Raw genomic sequence first — 15845 nt, forward strand, 5'->3', positions numbered from 1 at the left:
CCAGGGACAGCAGGCAGCTATTCTCACATATTGGTGACATCATCCACTGATCCCGGATGTGGACAGCCTCGCAAGCAGACTTGCTTGTAGAAAATCAGAAGTTTCAAGTCTGCCGCACTGCGCATATGCAAGTGCCTTCCTGCCCTGCACAGGGAACGTCACCTCAGTTCAGATAGCTAGCAGAGAAGCCAACCAGGGGAGGTGGGTAGGTTGTGAGAATAGCTGCCTGCTGTCCCTGGATAACAACTGTTACAGTAAGTAACTGTGCTTTATCCCAGGACAAGCAGGCAGCCTATTCTCACATTTGGGTGACTTCCAAGCTAACTAGAATGGGATGGTGGGAGTGTTGGCAATTTAGGAGAATAAATTTTGTAGTACTCTCTGGCCAAAATGGCCATCCCATCTGGAGAAAGTATCCAGACAATAATGAGAGGTGAAAGCATGAACCGAGGACCAGAGGGTAGCCTTGCAAATTTCCTCAATAGGAGTGGATCTGAGGAAAGCTACTGAAGCCGCCATGGCTCTGACTTTGTGGGCTGTGACTCGACTCTGTAGATGCAGTCCAGCCTGGGCATAGCAGAAAGAGATACAAGCAGCCATCCATTTAGAGATAGTACGCTTAGAGATTGGATGTCCCAACTTGTTCGGATCGAAGGAAACAAGAAAGTTGAGAAGCAGATCTGTGTGGTTTGGTACGTTCTAAGTAGAAGGCCAAAGCACCTTTACAGTCCACAGTATGAAGAGCTGATTCTTGAGAAAAAAAACATTGGCAGTACAATAGATTGGTTGAGATGAAATTCTGAAACCACTTTAGGTAAGAATTCTAGATGAATATGGAGGACCACCTTGTCATGATGGAAAACTGTAAAGGTGGATCAGCAACTAAAGCTTGCAGCTCACTGACTCTTCAAGCAGATGTGAGGGCAATGAGAAACACCACTTTCCAAGTGAGATATTTTAGATGAGCCGTAGACATTGGTTCAAAGGGAAGCTTCATTAACTGAGCAAGAACAACATTGAGATCCCAAACCACTGGAGGCGGTTTGAGAGGAGGTTTGACACTGAAATGTCCTTTCATAAATTTGGAAACCACCGGATGAGCAGAGAGGGGTTTCCCTTCAATAGGCTGATGGAAAGCAGCAATTGCACTGAGATGGACTTGAATAGATGTAGACTTGAGGCTAGAGGTAGATAGGTGCAAAAGATAATCCAGAACAGAAGATAAGGAGGAATCTTGAGGCTCCTTGTCATGAGAGATGCACCACGTAGAAAATCTAGTCCATTTTTGGTGATAGCATTGTCTAGTGGCAGGCTTTCTAGAAGCCTCTAAAATGTCTCATACAGGCTGAGAAAATTGAAGAGGAGTTATGTTGAAAGGTACCAAGCTATCAGGTGTAGAGATTGTAGGTTGGGATGAAGTAGAGATCCTTGACTCTGTGTAAGCAGAGATGGAAAAACTGGTAGAAGGTATGGCTCCCTGCTGCTGAGTTGAAGTAGAAGGGAGTACCAAGGTTGTCTTGGTCACTGAGGAGCTATCAGAATCATGGTGGCATGATCGTTCTTCAGCTTGACAAGAGTCTTAAGGATGAGAGGGAATGGAGGGAATACATACAGGAAGAGATTTGTTCATTCCAATAGAAAAGCATCTGCCTCGAGGCGATGAGGAGAATATATTCTGGAGCAGAACTGAGGCAGTTTATGGTTGTGGGGAGATGCAAAGAGATCTATCTGAGGAGTTCCCCACTGCAAAAAAATGTGATGAAGAGGCGAGGAATTGAGTGTCCATTCGTGAGGTTGCAGAAGACGACTCAATTTGTCCGCCAGTTTTTCGCCTCTTGGATGTAGACAGCTTTCAGGAAAGTGTTGTGGAGCATTGCCCACCCCAAACCTTTAGAGCTTCTTGACAAAGAGAGGGAGATCCCGTTCCTCCCTGTTTGTTGACATAATACATGGCAACTTGGTTGTCCATTCGAATGAGGACTACTTGGTCATGAAGAAGATGTTGAAAAGCTTTGAGAGCATTGAAAATCGCTCTGACTTCCAACAGATTGATATGACACTGATGATCCATGCTGGACCAATGGCCTTGAGTACGGAGACCGTCGAGGTGAGCCCCCCAAGCGTAGGTCGATGAATCTATCATGAGGACCTTCTGATGAAGGGGTGTCTGAAACAGCAAACCTTTGGAGAGATTGGAAGAGAGCATCTACCAGTGGAGAGACTGCCTCAACGAACGAGTGACTATAATGTGTCAAGAGAGTGGTTCGCAAGCCTGCGTCCACTGAGATGCCAGGGTCCACTGAGGAATTCTGAGGTGAAGTCTGGCAAAAGGAGTCATGTGAATGGTCGAAGCCATGTGACCGAGTAAAACCATCATGTGTTTCGCTGAGAGAGAAGACGGGGAAGATACTTTGTGACATAAGTGAAGAAGAGCATCCAAACGCTGCTGAGGAAGGAATGCTCTGAGTTGGACAGTATTCAGAACAGCTCTGATGAACTGTAGATTCTGAGAGGGCTGAAGGTGGGACTTGGGGAAGTTGATCTCAAATCCCAAACTTTGGAGGATCCACGTAGTCTGTTGGGTCACTACAATAACCCCCTGAGATGCTGAATCTTTGATGAGCCAGTCGTCTAGGTATGGGAACACCTGAAGACCATGATTCCTTAGAGCTGCTGCTACCACCACCAGGCACTTGGTGAACACTCTTGGAGATGATGCAAGGCCGAAGAGTACTGATAATGCAGATTCCCCACCCGAAATCTGAGATACTGATGGGAGGCTGGATGAATGGGAATGTAAGTGTAAGCCTCCTTGAGATCCAGAGAGCATAACCAATCGTTCTGATTGAGAAGGGGATAAAGGGATGCCAGGGATAACATGTGAAATTTTTCTTTGACTAAAAATTTGTTGAGAGCCCTGAGATCCAGTATGGGTCGCAGATCGCCTGTTTTCTTCGGAACTAGGAAGTAACGGGAGTAAAAACCCCTGCCCTGCTGTTCCAGGGGAACTTCCTCGATGTCACGGAGATGAAGCAGAGCTTGAGCTTCCTGAAGAAGAAAGGCGGTCTGGGATGGATTGGAAGGATACTCTCTTGGAGAAAGCTCTGGTGGAATCTGAGTGAAATGAAGAGAGTATCCTTCCCTGATAATTGACAGTAACCAGAGGTCGGTTGTAATGGACTTCCATCGATGGTAAAAATGATGGAGATGACCTCCTATGGGGAGAGGAGAGGACAGAAGCAGAACGATGGAGGTTATGCTCTGTTTGAGACAGTCAAAAAGGCTGAGCACTCGATTCCAATTTGCCTGGAACAGCAGGTATAGCATAAGGAGTCTCCAGATTTCGTTTGAAAGTTTGAGACAGAAACCTGTCAAGAGAAAGCTTGAGAGACTCTGCAGGAGGATCGAGGCAGATCATTTCCTCCAAATACTCCTTAGAGTATTTAGAACCAACGTCCAATTTAAGATCCAGGTCGTCAGCCATTTGACGAAGGAAGGAGGTAAAGGACAATTGATCCACCAGAGCATGGCCTTGAGAAGGACTAGATGATCTCGAGGCGCCTCGAGTGGAAAACAAAGGCAAAGCCTCTCTGGAGTATTGGTAGCCCAAGGAATAGACAGACTGGGATGAGGCATTGAAAGCAGCTGAGTCCTCGGGGTCTGCAATTGGTGTCCTCGATCAAGGAGTTGGAGGCCACGAAGAGCTGGAAGGCCTGGACGAGGAAGGCTTTTTTCTAGAAGAGGACCTGCACCTCGATGAAGGCCTCGATCGATGATGAGAATGTTGCCTGGAAGCAGGTCTCGTGTAAGATCAAGGAGACTTTGCCCTATGCCTGGAAATGGGCAATGCCGCTGGTGAATGAATAGGGCTAGAAGCTGTAGATCGAAACTCCATAGACTCAGTGGTTTGGATCAAGAAATCTCAAAGCACTCCCATAGACTCGGCTCCTTGTATGGAGTGTGAGGATTCCTGACGAGACACTCGCAAAGACTCGACTCCTTGCATAGAGTGTGTAGATTCCAGACCAGATACTCGCAAAGACTCGACTCCTTGCATAGAGGCACAGGTAGAGACTCAACCTCGTGTGAGACTGCTGATTGCCCAGTCTGGACTGCAGGAAGAAGAGTTGAGGCAGGATTGTATTTGCTCAGTAACTGAAAAATTCCTGCTCTAAAATGGTCTAGACAGTAGCCTGCAATTGTGGATCCGAGTCTGAAACTGAACCACTTGCTGAGACTAAAGGTTCTGAGGTGGCGGGAGAAGCATGCTTCAACTTGGAGGACTGATGCTTGGATATCTTGAGGACCACCGCAGGAACCTTCTGCTTAGGTATCTGACCTGAGGGAAGCTCAGGGGAAGATAAGACAGGTGTACTCAAGGCCAAAGACGATCCAAACAAGGAAGGTCTGATGAGACTCGAGGTCAGAGTTGTGGAGACAGGAGGACACCCCATTGAAGGCTTTACCGAGTCAAAAGTCGAGGTCAAGGGTGTAGGCAAATCAAGTTTATGCATATTCATTGTGAATATTCTGAAAACCTGACCTGCTAGAGGGTATTCCAGTACTGAGTTGAGAAACACTGATTTAGGGCTCCTTTTACTAAGGTGTGCTAGCGTTTTTAGCACACGCAGGAAATTACCACGCGCTACGCTTCTAGAACTAATGCCAGCTCAATCCTGCCATTAAGATCTAGCGTGCGCGGCAATGTAGCGTGCGCTATTCCATGCGTTAAAGCCCTAGCGCACCTTAGTAAAAGGAGCCCTTTAGATATTCCATTTTTCACCTAAATACCCTGTGTAAAATGGGGTTTCAGTAATCCTCAAAATAGTTACCATTTTAGTCTATAACCAAAACAAGGATATTCTTACCTGTGCTGGAAAGCTAACAAGAAATTCCAGCAAATTGAATCCTGTATCAGAAATCTGATAATATGCTGCTTTGATAACAGTGTGTAATGAAGCCTGTTGTTGAATTAATAAATCTCCCAGCCACAACTCTACAGGGCCTTTTGCATTCACTGGAGTATTCAGCTACACAAATATGAAAATAATTATTAATTCATGTTGCTGCAGTTACACGAATCTGGCAAAATGTTACAGTTGCACATAGTTTTCATTCTCACATAAAATTTGTACACCCAAAAGCAGAAGTGGTGCAAATTTGATTAAAAGTTGATGAAGAGGACTGTACAGCTTGTCAATACTATATTATAAAAGAACATAAGAATAGCCATTCTGGGTCAGACTAATGGTCCACTTAGCTCAGTATCTTGTTGCCACAGTGGCCAATCCAGGTCACAAGTTCTTGACAGAAACCCAAATAGTAGCAACATTCCATGCTACTGAACCTAGAGCAAACAGTGGTTTCCCCCATGACTGTCTCAATAGCAGATTACATTTGTAATCTAATCTAATATTGGAAGATTAGGTTCTTACCTTTGGTAATCTTCTTTCTGTTAGTCCCAACAATGTTAATACAATAGGTGCTTTATCTCAGCCTGGGGAACCAGGTCTTGCAGAAAGCCACACACTTTTTTCCTGTGCTCCTCCCCTTAGCTGAGAAGCACAGAGTCCCTGCAGTTAAGTCCAAAAGCAAACAAATAGCAATAGAAGAAAGCATAAACACAAAAGGGGATACGGGGAATTTCTCCGCCACACAACAGTATTCCGTTCTGCTCTGCAATAAATAAGCAAAAAATTAATAAACAGGCAAGAACATGGCAGCAACATGAAACCAACCTGCATAGGGCCTACCTGCTAGATGGAAGATACTGAGGCCTAAAAGGAGAAACAGCCAAGGAAGAAAAAATTCAGGCAATACAAAGAAACACAGAGTAGAGAAAGGATAGGTCATCTTGACTCTGATGGGGACTAATAGAAAGAAGATTATCAAGATAAGAACCTAATCTTCCATTCTGTTACATCCCCTCCAGAGTCAATATGATAGATGATATACCAAAGAATCACTAGGGTGGGACAGAAAAACCTACTCGTAACACTGAAGTCCCAAAAGCTGCGCCAGACCGAGCTAAGACGTCCACTCTGTAAAACACGGTAAAGGTATGAAGGGAAAATCAAGTAGCCGCTCTACAAATCTCGGTCAGAGGAACTGCTAAAGACTCCATCCACAAAGCTGGTCAAGTGAGCTTTCAGAAAAACCAGTGGCTGCTTACCTCAGGCGATGTAAGTCAATGAAATGGTCATACGGAGTCAACAGGCAATCAAGGACTTGGACCCTACCCTGCTTTGCCTGGTCAGGACAAACATGGTCAGAAAAACAGAAGTCATTAGTCCTCTCTAAGTAGTGAAGTAAGACTCTTCGCACATACAGTTTTTGCAATATCTAATCTTTCTTCTCCGATCCTGAAACCACTTTTGGAAGAAAGGAATGAACTGTATAAAAGGAAACCCCTATCTCCGTGAACCAGAGAAAGGGCTTTCTGCAATTTTGAAATACACCTTGCAGAAACAATTGCCACTAGGAACACTGTCTTGACTGTAAGATCCAGAAGGGATGCATCCTTAAACGTCTCAAAAGGAAACATAGAAACATGATGGCAGATAAAGGGCAAATGGCCCTTCTAGTCTGCCCATCTGCAGTAACCATTATCTTTTCCTCTTTCTAAGAGATCCCAAGTGCCTATCCTACGCCTTCTTGAATTCAGACAGTGTCTCTGTCTCCACCACTTCCTATGGGAGACTGTTCCACACATTTACCACCCTTTCTGTAAAAAAGCTTCAGCAATATTAAGATTTCACATAGGAAAAGGATGTCACAGGGAAGGCCACAAACGAAGCACACAAACAAAGCACCCCCCCTGAAAAATATGGTCATATCAGGATGACCTTAGGTACTCCTATTACTCTTGACACTATAGTATTAACAAACAGTCACATCGATTAAAATCCTTGGAATCACCATTGACCATAAACTTTCATACCATGATCATATCAGTTGCATGGTAAAATCTTGTTTTTATATATTATGCTTGAATTGCTCCGCTTCAAAATTCCTCAAGCCTAAATCACTAAACATATTGATTCATTCATTATTGTTAAGCTTGACTACTGCAATTCCTTATTTATGGAAATTACAAAAAAGGAAAAAATGTGTCTGCAAATAATCCAAAATAGAGTCGTTAAGCTTATCACAAATGCTAAAACATTTGACCACTGCTAGAAAAAGCACACCGGCTACCGATCACTTATAGAATCTCATTCAAAATAATATTGCTATCTTTTAAAGCACTATCATCAACAGAACCACAGTTTATAAACAAACTACTTATCCATACATCTTGCCATTCAGTCTAACGACCAACACTTGCTATCTGTCCCATCGTTGAAGATAATAAGTCCACAATGTCAATACATCTTCTCCGTTAGCCCTCAACTTTGGAATGCCCTGCCATTACACTTAAGAAAAGAAAAAAAATCCTTGACCGTTTCAAAAGCAACTTGGAGTATTTTTTATTTAAGGATGCCTATAATCTATAATTCGTTACTGACAGATACCTCATTTCTCCTCATCTAATCCCCTCCAAATTGTATTTCCCTTAAATGTTACCTTTTCTATAAAGATTACACTTCTTCCCTTCCTTTCCTATTGTTCAAATTAGTCAGTGTTTTTTTGTATTTATTGTATTTAAATATGTAAGGTACCCAATTTTAATTAAATTGAGCCTCGCTTAGGAAACTAGATAAGCGATTGTATCAAATTTTAATAAAAACTTGAAACCGCTGTGTACTCAAAACAGGAAAGGCTTGTCACCTGTACCTTGAAGGAAGCCACCACCATGCCTTTCTCAAGACCGGCCTGGAGGAAGACTAAGACCACCAGAACGGACATATGGAACGGTTCCACCTGGTCTCTAGTACACCATTAGTGTCAATTCTTGGCATAAACTACCATGGTAGAGGGCTCCTTGGCCCTCAAAAGAATGGCAACAACTACATCTAAGTAGCCCCTCTGAATTAAGGCCTTGCGCTTAGGAGCCATGCCATAACACCAAAGCGCTGGGGATTCTCCTTGGGAACCGGTCCCTGACTGAACAGGTTGCAATGAAGAGGGAGCTTGAGCTTCTTGTCCCACTGAAGATGGATGAGATCCGCATACCATGGCTAGCGATGCCAATCCAGAGCCACTAAGACCACCAATCCCGGATTAATCACTATCCCACCAAGGGCCAAGGCGGAAAGACGTAATGAAGTTCCTGAGTGGGCCAGGGCTGAACCAATGAATCTAGCCCTAAACTTCCTAGCTCTGTTCAACTGAAGAAGCGCTTGACTTTCGAGTTTCTGGTTGCTCCAACGCCTCAGAATAAGAAAAAATGCTCTGTACGAGAGAGACCACTCTCCCAGGTTCAGGACTTGGCAACTGAGAAAGTCTGCACTCCGGCCTCGTGTGCCACAGAAAGAGCTTGAAGGTGCAGCTTCACCCACCAAAACAACATACGAGATTCCTGATTCAAATGAGCACTTCTGGTGCCTCCCTGCTGATTCACTTATGCTACTACTGTGGCATTCTCAGAAAACATCCTTACTGATTTTCCTTCTAGGGTGTTCTTAAAAAGAGCTGTTAACGCCAAATAAATGGCTCAAAAAATTAGATAGTGTATTAACCAACCTTTTTGATGGGGAGTCCACCTTCTCTGAATGGAGTAATTCCTGCAATGAGCCCCCCAGCCTGAAAGATATCTCAGAGTAATCATGACTCAAAGAGACATGCCTTTCATCAGGCTTTTCCCTGAATCCACCAGCACAGGCTGCTCCAAGTTGGTACCATCCAGGGAAGGGGCATTTAAAGGGGATGATGCTAAGGTGACCACCGAGACAAGAGAACTTTTGCAGAGGTTGCAACATCCAGGGAAGTTACCATTGACCACAGTACTTGAAGGTAATGCCAAGCAGTGAGATTCGAGAATGTTAAGAGATCCCATGAATAGTGATGGAGGAGGAGTAGACCCTGGACATCTGAGGGTGATGAAGGAACTTAGGGAAGTTCTGGTGGCTACGCTAACTGACCTTTTCAATGAGTCTCTAGAGTCAGGAGTGGTACCAGAGGACTGGAGAGGGGTGGATGTGGTCCCTCTCCACAAAAGTGGAAGAAAGCAAGAAGTAGGGAATTACAGGCAGGTAAGTCTGACTTCTGTGGTAAGCAAATTAATGGAAACCCTTTAAAAAAGGAGAATGATGAAGTTTCTGATGTATTTAGATTTTAGCAAAGCCTTTGACAGTGTTCCACACAGATATCTAATAAATAAACTGAGTGCCCTCAGGAAGGTCCCAAAGTGATGGGCTAGGTTAAGAACTGGTTGAGTGGGTCAGACCAATGGTCCATCAAGCCCAGTATCCCATTCTCATGGTGGCCTATCCAGGTCACTAGTACCTGGCCAAAATCCAAGGAGTAGCAATATTCCATGCTACCGATCCAGGGCAAACAGTGGCTTCCCCCATGTCTTCTCAAAAAAAGACTATGGATTTTTCCTCCATGAACTTGTCCAAACCTTTCTTAAAACCAGCTACGCTATCTGCTCTTACCACAACCTCTGGCAACGCATACCAGAGCTTAACTATTCTCTGAGTAAAAAAAATTTCCCTGTAACTTCATAGAGTGTCCCCTAGTCATTGTAATTTTTGACGAAGTGAAAAATCGATCCACTTGTACCCGTTCTACTCCACTCAGGAGTTTGTAAACTTCAATCATATCTCCCTTCAGCTGTCTCTTTTCCAAGCTGAAGAACCCTAACTGTTTTACTCTTTTTTCATATGAAAGGAGCTCCAACCCCTTTATCATCTTGGTCGCTCTTCTTTGAACCTTTTCTAGTGCCACTATATCTTTCTTGAGATACGGAGACCAGAATTGAATGCAATACTTCAGATGAGATCGCACCATGAAACAATACAGAGGCATTATAACATTCTTAGTCTTATTAACCATCCCTTTTTTAATAATTCCTAGCATCCTGTTTGCTTTTTGGCCACCGCCACACATTGGGCAGAAGGTTTCATTGTATTGTCTATGATGATACCCAGATCCTTTTCTTGGGTGCTAATCTCCATGGTGGACCCCAGCATCTGGTAACTATGATTCAGGTTATTCTTCCCAATGTGCATCACTTTGCATTTGTCCACATTAAATTTCATCTGCCATTTGGACGTCTAGTCTTCCAATTTCCTAAGGTCCGCCTGCAATTTTTCACAATCCGCATGCGTTTTAACAACTTTGAACAGTTTAGTGTCATCTTCAAATTTAATATCCTTACTTGTTCCAATTTCCAGCTCATTTATAATTAAGTTAAAAAGCACCAGTCCTAGTTCAGACCCCTGCAGCACTCCACTGTTTATTCTCCTCCATTGAGAAAAATAACAATTTAACCCTACCCTCTGTTTTCTATCCAATAACCAATTCCTAATCCATAACTGAACTTTGCCTCCTATTCCATGACTCTAATTTTCTCAGGAGCCTCTCATGAGGAATTTTGTCAAAAGTTTTCTGAAAATCTAGATACACTATATCAAATGGCTCACCGCTCACCTTTACCACATGTTTATTCACACCTCCAAAGAAGTCAAGCAATTTGTGAGGCAAGATCTCCCTCGGCTGAACCCATGCCGACTTTGTCTCATTAAATCATCTTTGCCTATGTGTTCCACAATTTTATATTTTATAATTGTTTCTACCATTTTGCCCGTTACTGAAGGGAGGCTTACCGGTCTGTAATTTCCCAGATCATAACATTGGCCACCCTCCAATCTTCAGGTACTACAGACGATTTTAGTGACAGGTTATAGATCACTAACAGTAGGTCAGCAATTTCATGTTTGAGTTCTTTTAGTATCCTGGGATGTATACCATCCAGTCCTGGCGATTTATCACATTTTAACTTGTCGATCTAGCTTAGTACATCTTCCAGATTCACCAAGATTTCTTTCAGCTCCTCTGCATCATCATCCTTGAAAACCATTTCCGGTTCAGGTAGATCTCTTACAACTTCTTCCATAAAGACCAAAGCAAAGAATTAATTCAGTCTTTCCGCTATGTCCTTATCTTCCCTGAGTGCCCCTTTTGCTCCTTGATCATCCAACGGTCCCACAGATACTAAACTAAACCTTAGGTTTATATACCGCACCATCTCCACAGTCGTAGAGCTCGACATGGTTTACAGGAATTGAGATGAAAAAGGAACTTTGAGGAAAGGAAGAAGATAGGAGGAAAGAAGAGAGTTTGGGGGACTAAGAAATCAAAGGACTAGGATATCAAAGGAGGGGGGGAGTGTTACATTTTTGAGAAAAGCCAGGTTTTCAGATGTTTACAGAAAAATTGGAGAGAGCTCAGGTTCCGAAGAGGGGTGGTAAGGTAGTTCCAGAGCTCGGTGAATCTGAAGGGGAGGGAAGTCCCCAGCTTTCCTGGGTGGGAAATGGCTTTTGATGAAGGGAAGGATAGTTTCAATAGATTCCCTCACAAGTTTTCTGCTTCTGATGTATCTAAAAAAATTGTTATGAGTTTTTGCCTCTTTTGCAAGTTTCTCTTCATATTCTTTCTTAGCTGTCTTTATCAATGCTTTGCATCTAACTTTCTAGTGCTTGTGTTTCTTCTTATTTTCTTCATTCGGATCCTTTAGCCCAGAGGTAGGGAACTCCGGTCCTCAAAAGCTGTATTCCAGTCGGGTTTTCAGGATTCCCCCAATGAATATGCATTGAAAGCAGTGCATTCATACAGATCTCATGCATATTCATTGGGGAAATCCTGAAAACCCGACTGGAATACGGCTCTCGAGGACTGGAGTTCCCTACCCCTGCTTTAGACATTTTTTAAAGGAATTTTTTTGGCTCTAATAGCCTCTTTCACTTCACCTTTTAATCATGCCGGCTCTGGTTTCCTCTTCCTTCCACCTTTGCTAATACGTGGAATACATCTGGTCTGGGCTTCCACGATGGTATTTTTAAATAACATCCACGCCTGGTTTACAGTCCTAACCTTTGCAACTGATCAATGGAGATCACTCTTAGGAAAGGGATGTTACCAGTGGTGTGCTTCAAGGTTCTGTTCTTGGGCCTGTTCTTTTTAACATTTTCATAAGCGATATTGCTGTAGGACTGTTGGGTAATATTTGCCTCTTTGCGGATGATACCAAAATCTGCAGTAGAATAGACACACAGGATGGTGTGAATAATATGAAGAACATAAGAACATAAGCAATGCCTCTGCTGGGTCAGACCTGAGGTCCATCATGCCCAGCAGTCCGCTCACGCGGCGGCCCAACAGGTCCAGGACCTGTGCAGTAATCCTCTATTTATACCCCTCTATCCCCTTTTCCAGCAGGAAATTGTCCAATCCTTTCTTAAACCCCTGTACTGTACTCTGCCCTATTACGCCCTCTGGAAGCGCATTCCAGGTGTCCATCACTCGTTGGGTAAAGAAGAACTTCCTAGCATTCGTTTTAAATCTGTCCCCTTTCAACTTTTCCAAGTGTCCTCTTGTTCTTTTATTTTTCGAAAGTTTGAAAAATCTGTCCTTCTCTACTCTCTCTATGCCCTTCATGATCTTATAAGTCTCTATCATATCCCCTCTAAGTCTCCTCTTCTCCAGGGAAAAGAGACCCAGTTTCTCCAATCTCTCAGCGTATGAGAGGTTTTCCATCCCTTTTATCAAGCGTGTCGCTCTCCTCTGAACCCTCTCGAGTAACGCCATATCCTTCCTAAGGTACGGAGACCAATATTGGACGCAGTATTCCAGATGCGGGCGCACTATCGCCCGATACAATGGCAGGATAACTTCTTTTGTCCTTGTTGTAATACCCTTCTTGATTATGCCTAGCATTCTATTTGCTTTCTTAGCAGCTGTTGCGCACTGTGCCGTCGGCTTCATTGTCATGTCCACCATTACCCCCAAGTCCCTTTCTTGGTTGCTCTCATTCAATAATATCCCTCCCATCGTATAGTTGTACCTCGGGTTTCTGTTTCCAACATGCAATACTTTACATTTCTCAATGTTGAACTTCATCTGCCATCTCGCCGCCCATTCCCCCAATTTGTTCAAGTCTCTTTGCAATTCTTCGCATTCCTCTTTAGTCCCAGCTCCACTAAATAGTTTTGTATCGTCCGCAAATTTTATTATCTCACACTTCGTGCCTGTTTCTAGATCATTTATGAATATATTAAATAGCAGCGGCCCGAGCACTGAGCCCTGCGGAACACCACTCGTGACCCCCATCCAGTCCGAGTAGTGGCCCTTCACCCCTACCCTCTGTTTCCTACCCGCCAACCAGTTTCTGATCCATCTATGTACGTCTCCGTCCACTCCATGGTTCTTCAGTTTCCGGAGTAGACATTCGTGAGACACCTTGTCAAAGGCTTTTTGGAAATCAAGGTATATGATGTCTATGGGGTCTCCTCTGTCCATCCGTTTGTTAATTCCTTCGAAGAAGTGCAATAAGTTTGTTAGGCACGATCTCCCCCTGCAGAAACCATGTTGGGTTGTTTTCAAAAGTTCGTTTCTTTCCAGATGTTCATCGATGTGTTCTTTAATCAGTGCTTCCGCCAGTTTCCCCGGAACCGAGGTCAAACTCACTGGTCTGTAGTTTCCCGGGTCACCTCTTGATCCCTTTTTAAAGATGGGCGTGACATTGGCTATCTTCCAATCCTCCGGGATCATGCCTGTTTTCAAGGATAGGTTGCAAATTTGCTGCAGTAGTTCCGCTATCTCCTCCTTTAATTCCTTCAGAACCCTGGGATGGATTCCATCCGGACCCGGGGATTTGTCAGTTTTAAGTTTTTCTATCTGCCTGTGTACATCATCAAGGCTCACTTCCATGGATGTTAATTTTTCTGTTTGATTTCCATTGAAGATTTGTTCAGGTTCCGGTATGTTGGTTGTGTCTTCGTTTGTAAATACAGACAAGAAGAACATGTTGAGTCTTTCTGCGACTTCTTTCTCCTCCTTCACCGCTCCCTTCCTGTCTCCTTCGTCCAGCGGTCCCACCTCCTCCCTAGCTGGCTGTTTCCCTTTAACATATCTGAAGAACGGTTTGAAATTTCGTGCCTCCCTGGCTAGCCTCTCTTCATACTCTCTTTTGGCTTTTCGAACCACATGGTTACATTCTTTTTGATACTTCCTGTGCTCCTTCTGGTTCCCTTCTGTTTTGTCCTTTTTCCATTTCCTGAATGAATTTTTCTTATTGCCTATCGCTTCCTTCACTATTTTAGTCATCCATTTTTGTTCGACCCTTTTTGCACCCCTTTCTGAATCTGGGGATGTGCAGATTTTGTGCCTCGCTCACTGTGTCTTTGAAAAAAGACCAGGCATGTTCTACTGTTTGCCATTTTTTGGAAGTGTTCCTAAGTTTCTTCCTTACCATTTCCCTCATTGCTTCATAGTTTCCTTTCCTGAAGTTGAAAGATGTCGCTATGGTTCTCTTTCCGTTCGGTATGCCTACTTCAACCTTGAACTTGATCATATTATGATCACTGTTTCCCAACGGTCCCACTACTTCCACTTCCTTTGCAGGTCCCCTTAGTCCATTTAGGATTAAATCCAGAGTGGCATTTCCTCTCGTCGGTTCTCTAACAAGCTGCTCCATGAAGCAATCTTGTATAGCCTCCAGGAATTCTGTCTCCCTAGCGCATCTTGAGCTTCCAAGACTCCAGTCTATCCCAGGATAGTTGAAGTCTCCCATAACAACTGTGTAACCGCTTTTGCATTCTCGCTTCATCTCGGCATCCATTTCTTTATCGCTATCTCCGGTTTGCCCGGGTGGACGATAGTATAGGCCCATCTTTATTTCATGCCCTTTCCTACCCGGTATTTTAACCCATAGCGATTCCAGTTTGTTGATCATCTCCGCTGTGTCCATTCTTGTCGATTGTATGCTTTCTTTTACGTATAGGGCTATTCCTCCTCCTTTCTGACCTGACCTATCCCGGCGATAGAGCTTGTACCCCAGCAGTGCTGTATCCCATTTGTTTTCCTCATTCCACCACGTTTCAGAGATTCCAATGATGTCTATGTCCTCTGCATTGGCCATGGCTTCTAGCTCCCCCATTTTGTTTCTTAAACTCCTTGCATTAGTATATATGCAGTTTAGATCCTGGCATTTTGTTGTTTTCTTTTCTTTTCCCTGTGCTTCGGTCTTTGGTGTCTTCTCTTTTGCTACAATCTTTCTAACCTCCTCTTCTGGGTTAGTTGACTCCTGTAATTTTTCTCTTGTTTCTTCCCTGCCTTTTTTCCCCTCAGTATCTTCACGGGATACCTTCTTCCGAATCATTGACGCTAGGTCAACTGTCGGCTTTCCCCTTTCTCTTAGTTTAAAGCCTGTTCTATTCCTCTCTTGACATTGTTTGCTAGAAGTCTTGTTCCCGCCGTGCTCAGGTGCAGTCCATCTCTCCTGTAGAGCTTGCTCTTGCCCCAGAACGTTGTCCAGTTTCTCACGAAGAGGAATCCTTCTTCCTCACACCATCTCCTCATCCACGCATTTATTGATTGTAGTTCTTCCTGCCTTTTCACATCTGCCCTTGGTACCGGTAGGATCTCTGAGAATACTATCTTCTGGGCTCTCATCTTCAGCTTCCTTCCCAGAATCTTGAACTGTTCTATCAGCGTGCCTCTTCTGTAGTCTCTCCTGCTGACATCATTCGTCCCAATGTGGATCATTACTGCGGTCTCTTCTGTCTCCGCTCCATCCAGGATCATCCCAATTTTGTCCACGATGTCCTTGGTTCTCGCTCCTGGGAGGCAGGTCACCAGTCGATCCTCTCTACCTCCTGCTATGTGGCTGTCCACATGCCTCAGTATCGAGTCTCCCACCAGGATCGTTGACTTTTCCTTCTTCAATTTTCGTTTCGGTC

At 43.9% G+C, this 15845-nt stretch overlaps 1 protein-coding gene across 1 annotated transcript in view; it reads right to left on the reverse strand.

Annotated features, from left to right (window-relative positions):
• DNAH8 (dynein axonemal heavy chain 8) overlaps positions 1-15845 on the reverse strand; it is a 1666792-nt gene that overhangs the window by 568887 nt on the left and 1082060 nt on the right. The window contains 1 exon segment of the mRNA XM_033937418.1: positions 4869-5030. Within this exon segment, the coding sequence (XP_033793309.1) occupies positions 4869-5030 (162 nt within the window).

This window comes from Geotrypetes seraphini, chromosome 3 (genome assembly GCF_902459505.1).
Source record: "Geotrypetes seraphini chromosome 3, aGeoSer1.1, whole genome shotgun sequence".
Lineage (NCBI taxonomy): Eukaryota > Metazoa > Chordata > Amphibia > Gymnophiona > Dermophiidae > Geotrypetes > Geotrypetes seraphini.